General features: G+C 37.3%; 1 protein-coding gene across 2 annotated transcripts; it reads left to right on the top strand.

The window, feature by feature from the left end:
• Positions 1–2,674: 2,674 nt before the first annotated feature.
• Positions 2,675–14,610, top strand: LOC106132950 (carboxylic ester hydrolase-like). 2 transcript variants are annotated; one of them, XM_013332524.2, is made up of 11 exons: positions 2,675–2,744; positions 3,481–3,635; positions 4,408–4,547; positions 5,973–6,115; positions 9,079–9,264; positions 9,742–9,932; positions 10,026–10,194; positions 10,394–10,604; positions 10,968–11,074; positions 11,540–11,675; positions 12,091–14,609. In XM_013332524.2, the coding sequence occupies exons 1-11, from the start codon at positions 2,705–2,707 to the stop codon at positions 12,254–12,256; spliced, it is 1,644 nt and encodes a 547-aa protein (XP_013187978.1). In that variant the 5' UTR covers positions 2,675–2,704; the 3' UTR covers positions 12,257–14,609. The 2 variants fall into 2 exon arrangements, with proteins under 2 accessions (XP_013187978.1, XP_013187979.1); XM_013332525.2 differs by lacking the exon at positions 2,675–2,744 and adding an exon at positions 3,283–3,353 and having other exon boundaries at positions 12,091–14,610.
• The last annotated feature ends 3,334 nt before the right edge of the window (positions 14,611–17,944 follow it).

Here is a 17,944-nt window from a genome sequence, read left to right as displayed (position 1 = left end):
TTAGATAATAAATATTACAGTTTGTTGACATCAACATAAAGTTAGGGAAGTGTGTAATATGATCTAAATTAATGAAGTATATCTGTGTGCGGTCGTCCGCAAACTGTTTAGCGTTATCGGCCATTTTGTCCGCCCGCGCCGCGCTGGGACGCGATTCATGCGAGCGCGGTCAGGCGGCGGCTGATAGTGTCGCAAATTGACGAGGGCACCAGGTCAGAAGTTACACACTTCTTACAAAAAGTGGGTGCGAAGAAAATATTATTATATTTATAGATTTATGTACAGTAACCCATCAGCATGCCACTCATGGCTCACCCAACATTCAGCTTCAAGCCAAATAATAAGAGGAGTTCGCTGCCTTGCGTTTGCGTTCTTATTTCCTAATAATTGTTCTTTAGTTCTGTATTTATTTGTCCCGTTTATATTTATATTTATTTATAATGATCGCTTGAATCTGGCTCCATTCTAGAGACGAGCGTAAGCAAGCGAGACGTACGCCAAAAGCTTGAGTACAAAATAAAGATGATATCTTTCTATAGGTGATATATTTTGCAGCTTAGCCCTATAAAAGCACCCAATGAGCCTCAAATTGATGTTCAGGTAGCGAGGTGTGGGCGTAGAATCATGCGCAATAAACCTTTCGGTACTCAAACATAACACTCCTTATTTGTTCGCAATAAAATGTTTTAGTATTGCGGTGCTGCAGGTCCCCGTGTCTGGCAATCAAAATGTAATGACTTTTGGGAGATTGGTATTCTTCACGTTCTTGTTTAACCGTCTGGTGATAGTAAAAATAGTGAATGGTTTGTTTCACAAGAAGGTTTTGGAATAAGTCAACTGGATAATAACCGCAGCTCCGCCCGCGTGAACTTACAAACAAAAAATACACGACAGTTCAGAAGGGACGAACAATCTTGAAAAGATTCGTTTATCACGTTGAGCTGGACGGCTTACTATTGGCATTGGGATTCTAACAGTTGCACGTTGCTAGCCTATTGTCTACAAGAAGTTTGAATGAATGAATAAAAGTTTATTAACATCACAAAATTATATGTACTTACACTGAAGTACTTAGTTAAAGTAAAAACAACAGTTGGCTTTTTGTGATACTGATCCGACGTCCACTCAGCTTGTATCGAGGTATTCATTTATAAAGTACAACGAACAATCTCGTTTATTTACATTTCCTGTGAAAATTTAAAGAAATCTTATTTTATTGTTCCACTGCACTCTCAAAGCAAACCGACCTGAAATTTGCCAAATTTCATCTCAGAATCATAGAAATAATAAATAAGTATTCAGATCTTAGCCTCTGCATGTGACTCTCAGAAGACAATCGGCACTTGATGAAGCGCCCGGTTTGAGTTTCGTTTCGTGTATTATTTCTTATCGTCATGGACCGATGAGACTGCATGAAAAGATTGATGTATGTGGTTGAAGCAAAAGTATGTATGATCGTGGCGAGTGGAAAGGTGTAATCTATGACTTACCTTCAATGACAATGGTGTGATTGTATGTAGAACAACCTAGGGTTCCGTACCTAAAAGGTAAAAGCGGGACACTTTAACTGTACCTCCGCTGTTGGCCCGTCCTTCTGTCTGTAACCAGGTTGTATTTCATAAACCGCGATAGCTAGAAAATTAAAATTTTTACAAATTATGTACTTATTTCTGATGATAAAATATGTGAAATCTACAGCTAAAATTAATATTAGCTGAAGATTAGTCTAATAAGAAATATTAGTTTTTGAATAGACAAAACGTCTATAGATATCTGGTTGGTTATACTCAAACTTAATTGGTATAAAACTTATTGGTTTATCAAAATGATCGGATTAGTTTCCTTAGAGAATTTGAGTCAAAGGTTTGATAGCATTTGTGATCTTGGGATTTCTAATACAAATCACCTTTGTAATCTCATACAGTGCGAATAGGGTTCAAACTCTTAAGGTAATGACAAGCCGGACGAGTCAACATTCTAGTGAGTGGGTCTTCCCAACTAGAGTAAATCAATTTTCCTTATTCAGACTGCAACGACGTACATAACACACTAGTGATTGTTCTCGGTTTTCCCTTTGTTTACTTTGAATACATTTGGCGTGACTATCAATCAATCAGCTTGTGAATTGAACTGTATAATGTGTTTTAAATTGCGTGTCCAAATATTGTTATACTCTTTTTTAATTTCATATTTTTGCGTATTTTCAACCTAAATCCTTTTAAAATCAAAAATTTTAATACACTTTTTGGAAAAAATTAATAATGCAAATGGTTAGAAAGAAATTATTAAATGGGTATTTATAGAAATGTGCACCGAATTCCTTTTAAAAGAAAGAGTTAAGTAACTTTAAGGATGTTGCTTCTTTGTTTAATTAGTTACTGGATCATTTGATCTTGAATGTTAGAATTTAATCAACTGAGTGATTGATAATTTATGGCTAAAAATTCCTTCTAGGAATTGGATTAAATAAATAATGCACAATGCGGGCTTTGAAGCCATAACTTTCGGGATATTACGCGAAAACCATTTGTATAAACTACTAGTTTAATGGAAGATTGTAAAAAAGTCAGAGTCATGACTTAATAAAAAATATATTTGCAAACACACATGCACTGGTTTTTATATTGTGTTAAATTATCCTTCTCCGACTGATATAAGCGAGACCTTGCTTCAGGACGCTCAGTGCGAGTGTCGCCGCAGCAACATGTTGTTGACAGCGTTTGTTCTCGTGGGCTGTGTGTACGGTTAGTTTGTTGACATTCCTTAACGTAACGTGTGTATAATCAAGTATCTCTGTCATCTTCCATGTTGAAATGGTACCAAAGGAAATACAGTGTGCGCCTGCTTCTAATCCCGTGCTAAGTCAATCAAGGCGATTCCTTTTAGGGGATGCGGCGGCTACTGTCATTATTTCAATCCCATCATTAAGCCATACAGCTGAACGTGGCTATTCAGTCTTTTTTAGATTGTTGGCTCTGTCTACCCCGCAATATGTTATAACTTCTTTTTGAGAACTTTGAATTATGAAAATATTGTCATGTTAGCTGTTGAAAGTTTATTGCAACGACTGCAACCTTGGTTTTTGTGGTTAATTTCACTAACTATTTGTAAACACGTTTATTACTGTTTTTATTATAACGTTATCTTGTTATTGTTTTTATCAGTTATCGGTCATCGGTGTTATGACACATGTTTACAGAAAACTGATTAATATGCTTATCTGGGGTTTCACATACTCGATTAATTATAGTAGTGCCCACTAATTTTGTACAGCGTTCCGATCGTCGATATCGCAGACCCAAAAATTGATAAATAATGGCTGCTAATGATGCATTGACATGTTGTTCACTTAGGTAATTTTTAGTTTAATTTATTAAAGAGAGCACTTATTGACTAAAAATACACATAATTGGAAATAAGCGGTATTTTTTGCGGGAATGCTCTAATTTAATTTATATTAATCTACATCGTGTATTGCAGCAGTAGCAGCGTCACCGTCCAAAGATGGCCCTGTGACGGTGACCCCTTCAGGCTCTATCCGTGGCTCGTGGATGGAGACCAGGCGCGGCCGGCCGGTCCAGGCCTACCGCGGCATCCGATACGCGGAGCCGCCTGTCGGGGAACTCAGGTTTCAGGTACGTGGTCGTGGGCAGTTAAGTTGATCTGATAAAATTTGACGGCCTCTGTGGTGCAGCGTTAGTACGCTTGTCTGTGACACCGAAGGTCCCGGGTTCGAATCCCGGCCAGGGCATGATGAGAAAATAACTTTTTCTGATTGGCCTGGGTCTTGGATGTTTATCTGTATAAGTATTTATTATAAAATATAGTATCGTTGAGTTAGTATCTCGTAACACAAGTCTCGAACTTATTTCGAAGCTAACTCAATCTGTGTAATTTGTCCTGTCCTTGTCCTGCCCTGTCCTGTCCTGTATATATAAAAAGAAGTAAAGAAGAAGAAGAATGAGTAGATAGCCATCATCCTCGAATTTATGTCCGACGGTGTCCTTCTACTATGATGATCCAAGAGAAGAAACGTCGCGCTCCAAGCTTACGATAAAATGCGAACCCGCTCCCTCTCGCGTACGAATCACATCTCTACAGCAAAGCAATTCGTCTATCATTACCTCCACTATAAATAGCCTGCTGGCCATTCATGAACATATTTACATTTCCAATAAGACAGCATCATTGAGACAAGGGCATAGAAACATGACGCCCAAACCACGGGTCAGGCTGGCTGTACCAACAATAATGGGTTCAGTTAAAAGTTTACAGGAATAGATGAAGATTTTTGTAGTCATCAAAAAATGTTCACAATAGTACCGCCATCAGAGGATACACCTTTTTGTGTATATTTTTATGTGAAGAAAATAAAGTAAAGTCTCTGACTGATTGTTCATCTTACAGCCTCCGAAACCAATCTTGAAGTATGAGAACCAAGTGGACGCGAGCGAGGAAGGGCCGGCGTGTCCGCAGCCCACGGTGGGCGACTACTACATCGACGAGGACTGTCTGAGGATCAACGTCTACACGCCTGATAACAACGGGTAAGATACGACTTTACCCCTTACAGTAAGACAGAGACAGAGGGTAAACAGAGCCAACAACCTCGAAAATACTATAAAGTCCAGATTTGGCTAAATTACCCTCTTCCTCTTGATATGAGTCCCGATTCCAACCACATCTCTCCGGAGAAGAGCCTAAGGTTTTACCTTAGGCTCTTCAAATCAAATCAAATCAAATCAAATCATTTATTTGTTAGAATACATTTTTTTACAATCAGATGGTCACGATATAATTAAGTAGGTACATGCATTCTGCCTTATAATCAGGCGTACAAATATTTGGATGTCAGTTATCTAAATCCTAATTTACAATCAGCGCTTAATTAATTATGTTACAAATAAGTTAAATAATTTAAAATGTCATCTTAATATCAATGTTAACTACAATAATATCACCGTTGGCGCCATTGGAAAAACTCATCAATAGTGTAAAAACATTTCTCTATGAGCCACTTCTCCTTTTTTAGTTTACTCTACTGGTTTTTAAACGAGGCTAGTCCTGCCCCCACTAGATCAGAGGTAGACATTGCGTTTATTCAAGTTTGACATTATTATAAGTGATGTTAATATTGTACCAATTATGTCAAGTCCTTTACCAAACTGATACAAAATAGTTGTTTACAAGGGTCGAAGGTAACCTGTTTCCGCACGAGAGGGCGAGTCGGCGCACGAGCGTGGAAATTGACGATAGTTCGAGTGCCGGATTGTTCTTTGACCCGAAGTTTGCACACAACATATAAAAAACATAATGAAGACTTTGTTGTACATAAGAGATAATTTTTAAGTCAAAGTATAAGGCTTTTTATGATTAATACGCTTATTTTTTGAATTGGATTCATCTGTCTGTATGTTGGATCAAAAGTTATAATAAACTTCGCAGGTGAAAGCTTGTTCAAATATAAGATATCTTTCTATAAGGAAAATAATAAATAGCAGTTCCTTTTAAAATATACAAGGCAGGATATAACGGTTTCCGTCCGCCTCTCAGACCAAGGAACACTTCTTTCCAATTACTAGAAATGAAAAATATATTTGAAGCTATTCCCCAGATTACTCTCCGGCGATCAAAGTGAAATAAATCGGTGCTCGTTTGATCCTTTCATAACACTTAAAATTAATTAGAAATCAAATTTTTATTAGGGTATTTCAAATAAAAATCTTTCTTCAGCTACCTTTAATTTATACGTTGTATATTTTGATAATCTTTTAAATCAAAACAATATTAAACTCAACGAAAATATCAGAAATAATAATTAAAATTTGAGTTTTAGTGCCAATAATTATATTCTTCTACTTCGTACCAAGAATTATATTTTTGTTCATTGGTCTCACGCCCTGATTTAACTGCGTGTTCTCAAGATTTCTACAGTTTATGTCCGTAGTTACAGTATTTGTATAACTTGGCAGTAAGAAGCCGCTGCCGGTGGTATTCTACATGCACTCGGGAGGGTTCTACTCGATCTCGGGGCGGAGCGACGTGGCCGGGCCGCGCTACCTGCTGGACCTGGACGTCGTGCTCGTCACCATCAACTACCGCCTGGCGTCTCTCGGTAAATGTTTGATAGAAGTTTCATTTGAGAAAACCTTTGCTGTTTGTTTCTTGAACGCGCTAATCTCAGAAACTACTGGTTCGTATTCAAAAATTATTTTTGCGTTGAGTAGACCATTTGTCAAGGAAGGCTTAAGGCTATATAACATCACATTACATCTATAAGGAGCAAAGAAATAATGGAAAATTTGAAAAAACCGGGAAAAATTATTCTTTAGGGCTTCAATGATGCCCAAAATAACTATTCCACGCGGACGAAGTCGCGGGTACGAACGAAGACAGCTAGTATGTTATAAATATTTGAACATAGACGCGAGTCTACCCATATAATTGTCTCAATGCGTAGAAGGCGGACTTTGGGATCTCCTAAGGCGTAGTCGGAACAAGCGTCAAGGGGATGAGAATACAAAATATAAAGTAAAATAATATATAACATACATACATACATACATACATAAAATCACGCCTCTTTCCCGGAGGGGTAGGCAGAGACTACCTCTTTCCACTTGCCACGATCTCTGCATACTTCTTTCGCTTCGTCCACATTCATAACTCTCTTCATACAAGCTCGGCGGTTTCGGGTACTTTTGACCTGACCCTTTACCAGGACGTCCTTAATTTGATCAAGATACGTTCGTCTAGGTCTTCCCACTCCGACCTTTCCCTCCACACTCTCCTTGTATATCTGCTTAGTCAACCTGCTTTCATTCATCCTCTCCACATGACCGAACCATCTTAACATACCCTTTTCTATTCCTGTAACTACATCTTCTTTCACATCACAACATTCCCTTATCACGCTGTTCCTTATCCTGTCACTCAATTTCACACCCATCATACTCCTTAACGCTCTCATTTCCACTGCATTTATTCTGCTTTCATGCTTCTTTTGCCATACCCAACTTTCACTCCCATACATTAATGTCGGGACCAACACGCCCCTGTGCACAGCCAGTCGAGCCTTTTTGGATAGTTTCTGACTGCTCATAAAGGCATGCAAAGCTCCATTCACCATGTTCCCCGCGTTCACTCTCCTTTCAATATCACTATCATACTTGCCATCTGATGTAAACTTTGATCCTAGATATACAAACTCTTTCACTTGCTCCACTTTTTCTCCTCCAATCAAAATATTACATGCTGTCATTTCTTTCTCCATTTCAAAAACCAGTGTTTTAGTTTTACTTACGTTCACTTTCATTCCTTTCTCTTTTAAAGCTTCATGCATACAGTTTACCATCTCCTGTAACTCCTCCGCTGATGACGCCAGTATAACCTGATCGTCGGCATAGAGCAGACATTTGACGAGTAACTCATTCATCCTTAATCCACTTTTAGACTCTTTCAAATCTGTCAAACAGCTATCCATAAATAGGTTGAACAGCCACGGTGACGCAACACATCCTTGCCTAACGCCTTTCTCAATCTTAAACCACTCAGTGTGCGCTCCGTTTATCCTGACACAAGCACTCGAATCCTCATATAAGGATTTCAGTGCTCGTATTAAGAGACTGCTCACCCCATGCATAGAAAGTGCTGACCACAATTCATTCCTCTCAACTCTGTCATAGGCCTTTTCCAGATCTACGAATGTGCAATAGACTTTTTGACTCTTGGCCAAAAACTTTTCGGCTATGCACCGCAAGGAAAAGACCTGATCAGTACATCCCATTCCCTTTCGAAATCCCGCTTGAGCATCCCATATTTTGTCATCAGTTTCATTCCTGACTCTATTAATCAATACCTTAGCATACAATTTGCCGACGACGCTAAGCAGGCTTATACCACGATAATTTTTGCAGTCCAGCTGTGACCCTTTTCCTTTGTAAAGTGGCACGATAACAGCCTTACACCAATCTTTTGGTACTCGGCCGCTTCTCCAACACAAATTGAAAAGGCAGTACAACTGACTAGCTACTACGCCTTTTCCTGCTTTAAGCATCTCGACCGACACTCTATCACACCCAGCAGCCTTTCCCGCTTTCATACTCTTAAGTGCTTCCACAATTTCGAACATTTCAATTTCGCCTTCCATCTCATTCTCTTTTTCTTCGCTATAGCAGAAATCTTTCTTATTTCCTTCCTTTTTTCAAATAAACTTTCAAAATAGTCCTTCCATATCTTTAGTACACATTCTTCTCCTTTCACAACGCTACCATCCTGGCATCTGATCCTAGTCAGCTCTCTGGTTATAGTATTTCCTCGGGCTGACCTTACGGATTTCCAGAATACTTTCAGATTTGACTGAAAGTCTTCTGATAGCCTTTTATCAAAATCCTCTTTATACTCTTCTTTCTTTCTAATCACAGCTTTCTTAACCAAATCTTTCATTTTCTTATATTCCTTACGTGCTTCATTCACATCTTCATCTATAACCTCTTGCATTCTTAAGTTAGCTTTTGCTGCTAACAAATCCAGCCATGCTTTCTTCTTTAATCGCACAAGTTCTTGCACATCTTTACTCATCCACGCATTTTTGTGATTTTTTCCTTTCCTTCTTCTACTTACACCACACACTTCAACAGCTACTTTCACAATTCTTTCTTTAAATTCCTTCCATCCATCTTCAATATCGCTCATTTCCTCTAAATCTTCAAATTCATCCTTCAGTCTATTAATATACTTCTTACCTACATCCATATCTTGCAAATTTTCTACTTTTACTCTTTCCAAAGCGCTGGTTTGCTCCCTTACCCTGTGCCGCCAGCGATTGAAGATACCCCTTATCCGGGATATCACCAGTAAATGGTCCGAGTCAATGCCAGCACCGCGATATGCACGGGTATCCAGCACTTTGTTCTTCAATCTTTAATAATATATAACATTGAACTTATTTGTGATTTTATTCTTAATATCTTACAAGGAAGGGATAACGTGTTCCTATTGTGTATTCTGTCAAAAAAAACACACACGCCTGATATGTCCTTTTTCATGATTAAAACGTACTCTACATTATTTGCTTAGGTTTCCTCAGCACGGGAGACGCCCTCGCTCCCGGGAACAATGGCTTCAAGGACCAGGTGGTGGCGCTGCGCTGGGTGCAGAGGAACATCCGGGCGTTCGGCGGAGACCCCGCAAAGGTCACCATTAGCGGTTGCAGTGCTGGAGCCTTCAGCGTCATGTTGCATATGATATCCCCGATGTCCAGAGGTACTCATTGATCCTATTGTTATAATTATGTGGAGACATCTCTACGCCACTCGTCACAACATCAAATCACACAACAACTGTCAATCATCGCGAAGAAATTGACGCGCTCAACCAATAGCAGCGAAGAAACTAAATCGCGATTTCAAAGATTTCACGGATTGGAGCTATATATAGAACCTCCGACACAACATCGTCTGTCGCGCGGTTCCCCAGGCATAACACCTAGCCTGGCGGAAGATCTTCCCTTTGGTGGCGGTCGAGCCGAATCATCGCTTCCGCTACAATTATAAAGTTTTTAAACTCGTTATTATAAAGTGCACAGTCAGGTACTACAGATTGAAAAAGTGATGGGTTGCTAAATGCAGTATTCTAAGTTAATTTGTGAACGTGACTTTTCTGTCTTTTCAAGGTTTGGCTTTGCCCAGCACTCCAGAAAAAAGGTTTTATGTATGTATATATACCTATATTTTTCATCAGGTCTCTTCCACCGTGCGATATCCATCAGCGGTTCCCCGATCTCCCAAGTGGCAAACCGTCACGACATGTACTCCCTGGCGGAGAATCAGGCGCGGCTGCTCGGCTGCCCCACCACCAACTCCAAGGCCATCATCGACTGCTTGAAGACCAAGACCTTTAGGGAGCTAGGCAATTCACTGGATGGATTTTTCGTAAGTTTATTTTTACAATGTTTATTTTTTTAATATTATTAATAAAAAAATCATAAAGTAAATAAGTTTGAAAAAACCGTATTCCAATTTTAGCTCCCAGGTTACGACCCAGTGTTAGTTTGGTCTCCGGTGGTAGAGCTGGACTTCGGCCAGGAACGTTTCCTCACCATGGCTCCTGAGGAAGTTGTCAAACAAGGCAAGATGCACTCCGTCCCCTTCATTATCAGCCAGACAGAGGGCGAGTTCTTTTGGAAGGCCTACAGTAAGTACATTTCATTGACATATTGGAGTAGTCAGTGTCATGGACAAAGGTGCACACCGGGCAAAAGGGAAATTACTTTGAGATATCTTATTTTCTATAATCTAACCATGTTTGCCAACTTTCTAACGATTACCTTCTTTGACTAGTTCCTTACCTTTACTTTTTATTCCTATTATTACATAAGATACCTTATTTTCAGCCGTTCTTCGAAACAAAACCATCCTAGACTCCTTCAATGCCGACTGGCATCGCCTCGCGTCCGTAGCCTTTTTACTTGGCAACCACTCCAGCGCTGCAGACCGCTTGAAGCAAGTTTATTTGAATGGCCACAAATTGGAGAACAGCGCTGTGGCCGCTGACGGATTAGGGAAGCTGTACGCAGACTCGCTCATTGGGTTTGGAGTTCACAGGTTTGTTAGTTAAAATAATTGCAGAATTAAGGCCACTTGGCGGATAAACTTTTATAATTTCAGATTCAATTCAAAAACAGGTTGACTAAGCAGATATACAAGGAGAGTGTGGAGGGAAAGGTCGGAGTGGGAAGACCTAGACAAACGTATCTTGATCAAATTAAGTACGTCCTAGTAAAGGGTCAGGTCAAAAGTACCCGAAATCGCCGAGCTTGCATAAAGAGAGTTATGAATGTGGATGAAGCGAAGGAAGTATGCAGAGATCGTGGCAAGTGGAAAGAGGTAGTCTCTGGCTACCCCTCCGGGAAAGAGGCGTGATTTTATGTATGTATGTATGTCAATTCAAAAATGTTGATTTAACAGAATGGCAAACCTGATGTGCCGCCACTCCCCGCACAAGGTGTGGTACTATGAGTTCAGCTACGTCGGCAACCGCAGCCACTACGAAGATTCTAATGGAAAACCTGAAAGTAAGTTTTACCAGTCATAAGTTTGCATTGTTCAGGTACTTCTTCATCTTATCCACCTTCTCAATCATTTCCATATTTTCATATTCTCTATCTGCTCCATCTTTTCCATTTTACATACATACCATCATGCCTGTCTCCCATTGCTATTGATTGCCATTATATAACTCTCTCTCTCTCTCTGTGGTCATTCCCTCGTATCTGAGAGTCGTGGTCAGCATCAGGATTGCATTTGAACAGATGATCTACTTCCAGCAGCCTCTGTCGAGCGCGTCTCTAGAATTTTGAGGACGAGTCCCTTGATCGCTCCATCTCTTTGGGGAACAACAGCGCGATCTTTTGCCTTCGGTGTTCCTAACTACAATCAGGTTTTCAAGGACCCGTCGCCTCGAACTGTGTGGTCGAAATACGAAAGAATGCGTTTATGGTATTCAACAATGCTCATGTCATATTATATCATTTCCTCAGAGGCGGCCCACCACGACGACCTGATCTACCTGTTCTCTTTGCCGGCCTCGTTCCCCCTCATCAACGTCACCGACGGCGAGGACTCCAAGATGGTGGACAAGATGACCACGATCGTCTACAACTTCGCTAAAAATGGGTATGGGAGTCGTTTATTTTACTTATTAAAGTTTCGCTATAATCAGTCTTGTATGGCAACCTAAAGAATTAATTATCGTGCCACGTCGATAAACACGAATTTTAAATGCAGTCAAATAGATATTTTGTTCTGTAGATAATAAATAGATATAATACTGCGAACATTGTTATTTCTTCGTAGTGGAACCACTGAACCGATGAACGAACAAACTTCCTTTCGCATCTTTGATGCTAGTTGGTACATACGGGATAAATAACAAACGACTGCTGCTTACACCGTTAATAAAACCACTGAAATAAAGCAATGTTATAACCATGAGCAGAAGTTTACTTCGGAGTTCAAGAAATTTAGACATTGATAGATTTTGCAAACAAATTTCCTAAATACACAAGTTAACATGTTTGAATGTGCTCAGGGATCCAAATGGAAAGCAGTCGGAACTGTCTCCGCAGTGGTCCGCCATGACCCCGACCTCCAGGAATTACCTTAAGGTCGATAAACAATTCTCCATACACGAGAACCTCTTCGAAGACAGGTTTAAAGTGTGGGAAGAACTGTTCCCGATGCAGTATGGAAGATAAAATAGGAGATCTGAATTTGTTAGAAGTAAAAGGGTGAAAATCATTTTAAACGACCATTTCGACATAAAAATTTGTCCTCATGCTATATTTAAAAAAATATTATCAATTCTACTGCAACGAATACATACAACTATAGAATTATACCTTGCCTAGCTAAATAAATATAATGTATTGTTTTTTTGTACCAGTATTTAATAATATCCTTCTTTTTTCACACCGAACCGGAATTTTCTCCATACAAAATATTTTGTCCTATTCACGACTTGCGTTACAAAATACAACCGAATAAAAATTCTAGTAACGATATTAAAACAATTGGTTTTTTTTTCGGTATATATTATGATTTGTAATTGATATCAGGTAAAGCTAATTACATTTGTATATATTTTTATAATAAATATTAGTTTATAAATTGATGTCTATAATTATCTTCCATTTTATTATTCATTTTTGTCACAACGAAATTTTGGTAATATTTGATATTTGTAATTGACAACACCTGCTCTACGAGTAGCCAACGCGGACGCTAGAAGCTACTTGGATCGGCCATTTTGTCATCGTATGTAAAAGTGTGTGCAGGCGTGTTTCCTTACTCTTCGTGAAAATTCCAATTTAAATTGATCAGCTTTGTTGTTTTCAACAAACAATACAGGTACCTAAGCGAATACATAATTTTAGTTATTGATTTATAGACAACCATTGTCGACTATTATTAAGGTTGAAGGTGCTTTAACTTATTGCAACTCCTGTTTCATTAAAAATATTTGATGTTATATTCTAAGCACAATATCTTTTCATTTTTGTTATGTTTCGTTACTTTTTTTTGTAACGTCACAAAAATGATATAACAAAAATGAAAGAAAGCCGCATCCACACAGCAATAAGAAGCTGATTTTTGTATTTTTTTATTTTTAAAATGGCGGTAAGTTATATTAACCTAAAAACCTATTAACCTATAAACTTTGTTCCTGATTTTTTTTATCTTTTTAGAATGCCGATGTCAGCAGCTGAATGTCAACGACTATACAGACAACGATTGAAAGACCAGGATCCACAAAGAATTAAGATTAAAAAATTTTAATTGAATAAAAAAAAATTAACAACAAGTTTAATAAAAAAACAGAAAATCATTTTTTATTTGAATTATTGATTATTGATTAAACGAATTATAAAAAGTAAGGTGTTTTAGTATTATTATACTTTATCAATCAATGAAAATAATTATTTAGGTACCTATAGTATGTCCGTATTATTTATGCGAATTGTGAAGAGACCCTAATAATTTCATTTTTGTTATTTTTTGTTACGATTTTCATTTTTGTTATGATTTCATTTTTGTTTCATTTTTGTGACAATGGTCGTTTAAAATGATTTTCACCCAAAATTATTATTTTGTACTCTCCCTACAAAGACTCATCCGGCCGATTAATCACTTTATACGAGAGAGAATTTTATTTTTCACATTTCTTTTATTATTTTTTATGAAAACCATGTCGTATGCATATAGCATTGTCTAAATATATTGTGATTATTTCCATGACGAATAAAAATGAACTGTATATGAATAAGGTACTACCTTGTACATATACAGGAATGTAATATCGTATAAATCTTAATAAGTCTAGTGATTAGTCATAGTCTTATCTTAACTCTAGCTAGACTCAACCCCAGACACCTGATCATATAAATAGTAGAGGGATGTTCTCAATGCAAGCTCAGTAATATTATTCTGTTTTTCTTAGAGATGAAAACTTATGTAACTTTATTAAGTATAGATTAAAATAAAAATGTGATAATCTTTCCTACTCCCAACCTTTTTACATATGTCTGTACATATAATCACGTCTTTATCCCTTGCGGAGCAGACAAAACAGAGAAACGACAGTTTTGAAAAGTCTAAGGCCACGTTAAGCTATATGGATTAATAATAAAACTGAGATTCAAATAGTAACAGGTAGACTCTATTCGAATCTCAATTCTATACCAAATATTATGTAATTGTTAGACCAAAAGAGCCAAGACCAAGAAGAGTCCGGAGTTTATTAGCCTATCTATTGGTCGTCTTTTACGACATTCATGGGAAAGATATGGAGTGGACCTTTTAGTGCCGGGAAACACGGAATTTGTTTGTTTAAACATTTATAAAGGAATTAATATTTAAATCTGGTTCACTAATGAGCCGGTTATTGGACCGCAAACTCGGCTGATTGCACAAAGGTTAAGTAAATACGAGGTTCGTTGTTTTATGGCTTTTGTTTTCATTTCGTTATTGTTTCCAATTCTAATTTTAAGGTTGTTAATAATGTACTGTACAGGCACCTGCATAGACACTTGACCCACCTATGGCTTTGATTTGTATGAAGCGTGCTTGTTTCTTTGCAGACGATTGTAAGTGAATGTCACAAAAATCTCAATAAATAACATTGATGTGATTCTTACCAAGAACGGTTGGGGTAAAAGATAATTATGAGAAGACGACAGCCAAATCGAATTTTTTAACCAGCAGCATTTTGAATTATAGATGTATGTAGCGGATCCACAGACTTCGGACTGGAAATCGCAAAGACATATATGTCTTCGCGATTTCCAGTGCCAAGTTTGATCTAAGATAACAATCTGAATACCTATTATTCAAATTTATATTACATCTTTTCTGATAATACTATAACTCCTACGATTTCTATAGTCCTAAAGATCTGAAATATGTGGCGATCGGCATGTGTGACAACTTAAACGTTACTACGAAACCAAAGAAAAAAGAAAACGTGAAAAGGAGCGGTAGTAATGCTAACAAATGTGGTGCGAATCGGATAATAAAACCATTAATTCCGGGGAATCTCAGCACGCAGGTAGTTCACGGCGACTCGCTAACGGTTCCCGCGGGAGCGCGGGCGGCTTGTTTCTATTGTAACGAATCGGTCCAGCTAAACTTTGGTCCACTGCCTTAGTTTGAGCGAGCAATGTCTCACAGAAACATTGTTCACTTCGAACATATTCTGGCCATAAAAATGTTTTGTTTGACATAGTTGCCAAAGGATAAAATAATATGTTTCTATCTATTAGTGTCAGGCAGAGTTCAATTTCACGATCATTTTAGATACTGATAAACAAATATATTTTACGCTCAAAACAAGCTTTCGGGGAAGAGATTTACTGTAAGGGCAGGACTAATTTCATCAGCATAAAAAATAATAAAAATCAAAAAGCTTTGAAATAACTCTTCTTTCATTTTAATTTTAAATGCTTGATAAGTTACTCCCGGTTGTTTCTTTGTATACCTAGAAAAACGGTATAGTCAGCAACTGTGACACGAAGGAACGCTGTAGTAGCAAAGTTCATTTGTTCCTCTTAGCGGTTCAGACGTTTTTGTGTCCCCGCCTCGTCGGAGAGTTCCGGCGGTGAACTCGAGGAAAGCGGGCGACACCCGGAGTGCCGTGTGGGGATTGCAAGGCTGCTGAGATTGCTCTGTGTACCTCTACATTTGCGCTCAAAGTAAGAGTAATCCTTTGTTACAATTTTAAGTGTCGCTTGAGAATACAGTGACTTGAAACGGCAAGTTGTACGATTTTTGCTGACTGTTGAAAAAAGTATTTACTTGTTTGCCTGCTCGGACTTGGACCGTAATTCTGGAGAGGAAATGACAGACCAGGCACGGAACTATCTGTCTTCCTGTGTTCCTGGTATCTTTACTCATTTTAAGTTATAATTATACACATTAACAAGTCGAAATGAAAAAGGTAAAAGAAATTGGTCGAACAATACTATTCCATACAAATTTTCACACATCGTGTTTCGATTTAGAATCTTTCATTAAATGTTATCAAAGCATCAACTTACAACAAATTGTCCTGCCTCCTGCGACCGGATTACGTCTTTCATGTCTATTTCCGGCGGCTGTTTACCGACATGACAGCCACTTGCTATGGAAATCGCAAAGCTTTTAAGACTACTTAGGTTTCCGAACATAATCAAATTAGATCCTTTACAACGAAAATCTATTTATTGCTAAATACATTTACTTCTCAAGTCCATCTGTTTAATATTATAATTTTGTAAGTTTCTAAGTTTTTCGTTACAATTTAACGGGTTACCTCTGAAACTTTTACTCTTATTATTACATATAATACAAAACAAAGGTTCTATATTATTACACACTATCCACGTATGATTACGTTTTAATTACTTTTTGTAACAATACTTATAACAAATGAAAAGTCTATTACATTGTTCGAAAACTATAAGTTATAACTAAAAGTAGTTTAACTGGAATATTGTAATTTTGAGTGTTCAAAGTTATAATTCATTATGTGGAACCATAGCGAAGGTTTGTAAGTAATCCCTCCAGCATCGAACATGAAAATTAAAACATGAATGAAAACTCAAATAAAATTGGTATTGCTAAAAGAGCTAAAAATGTGATCAAAAGTCCAACTATAATAAATAATAGTTTAAAAAAAACTAAAAAACTACGCTTTTATTGCTAATCAAACTAAAAAATAGAAAATAAAAATTAATGACAAAGGAATTCAGTAGTAGCAAGTCGAATAATCAGTTATAGTCAGTTGTAGTAGTAATTACCTCGGATTAAAATTATAACAAAATAAAATTTATAAACAAAACAATTTAAATCAGAGTAAAAAGCGTGGGGTGCCTGATGTAGTAAATATTAAAATCATTCTATTAGCATATATTTATGACAAGAGAGTTATGAAAATGAAGTAAAATGCACCCCACGCTTTTTACTCTGATTTAAATTGTTTTGTTTATAAATTTTATTTTGTTATAATTTTAATCCGAGGTAATTACTACTACAACTGACTATAACTGATTATTCGACTTGCTACTACTGAATTCCTTTGTCATTAATTTTTATTTTCTATTTTTTAGTTTGATTAGCAATAAAAGCGTAGTTTTTTAGTTTTTTTTAAACTATTATTTATTTTCTATTTTTTAGTTCGATTTGCAATAAAACGGGTAGTTTTTTAGTTTTTTTATACAATTATTTTTTGGAAGTTAACACTTCTGGTATAACTATCTTACTAGAAAAGACTTTCGCAACCATGCGCCCATCGCCGGAGGTTTTCACAACTAACTTTCTTAAAGTTATATGTGGCCTGATTGGATTAAATCTCATAATATTCTCATCATCATGATTCTTTTTAAGGCGATGGGCTTGCAACCTGTCACTATTTGAATCTCAATTCTATCTTAAAGCCAAATAGCTGAAGGTGGCCTATCAGTCTTTACAAGACTGTTGGCTCTGTCTACGCCGCAAGGGATATAGACGTGATTATATGTGATGATGATGATGATATTATATGTATGATGATTGTTAAACCCAGTTGAAAAGAATTTTATAGTGATAAATCACTGTTGATAATATTTTTGACTATCCAGCAAACGTAATAATTTTCGATTGTGGCCTTGCCAGGAATCAAACCACAAGATTAAGAGGCAGATTGATACAGGAACAAAAATATTTCAAACATAACTCTACTGCCTTTACAACCAGGAACGCAACAAAGTTTATCTGAAGACATCGTGGCACTTTTGTTGTAAAATCTGTCTTTCACAAAAACAAACACAAACTTGGGACTCCTATCTCAAATAATAAGGTACTTTTTACAGGAGTCCTATCTCAAAATATCTGCACAACACAGTCAGAGTCCAATCTCAGATGATAAAATC

Source organism: Amyelois transitella, chromosome 4 (assembly GCF_032362555.1).
Source record: "Amyelois transitella isolate CPQ chromosome 4, ilAmyTran1.1, whole genome shotgun sequence".
NCBI classification, from domain to species: Eukaryota; Metazoa; Arthropoda; class Insecta; order Lepidoptera; family Pyralidae; genus Amyelois; species Amyelois transitella.
The sequence above is the reverse complement of the archived record's forward strand: the minus strand, read 5'-3'. Positions and strand labels throughout refer to the sequence as shown.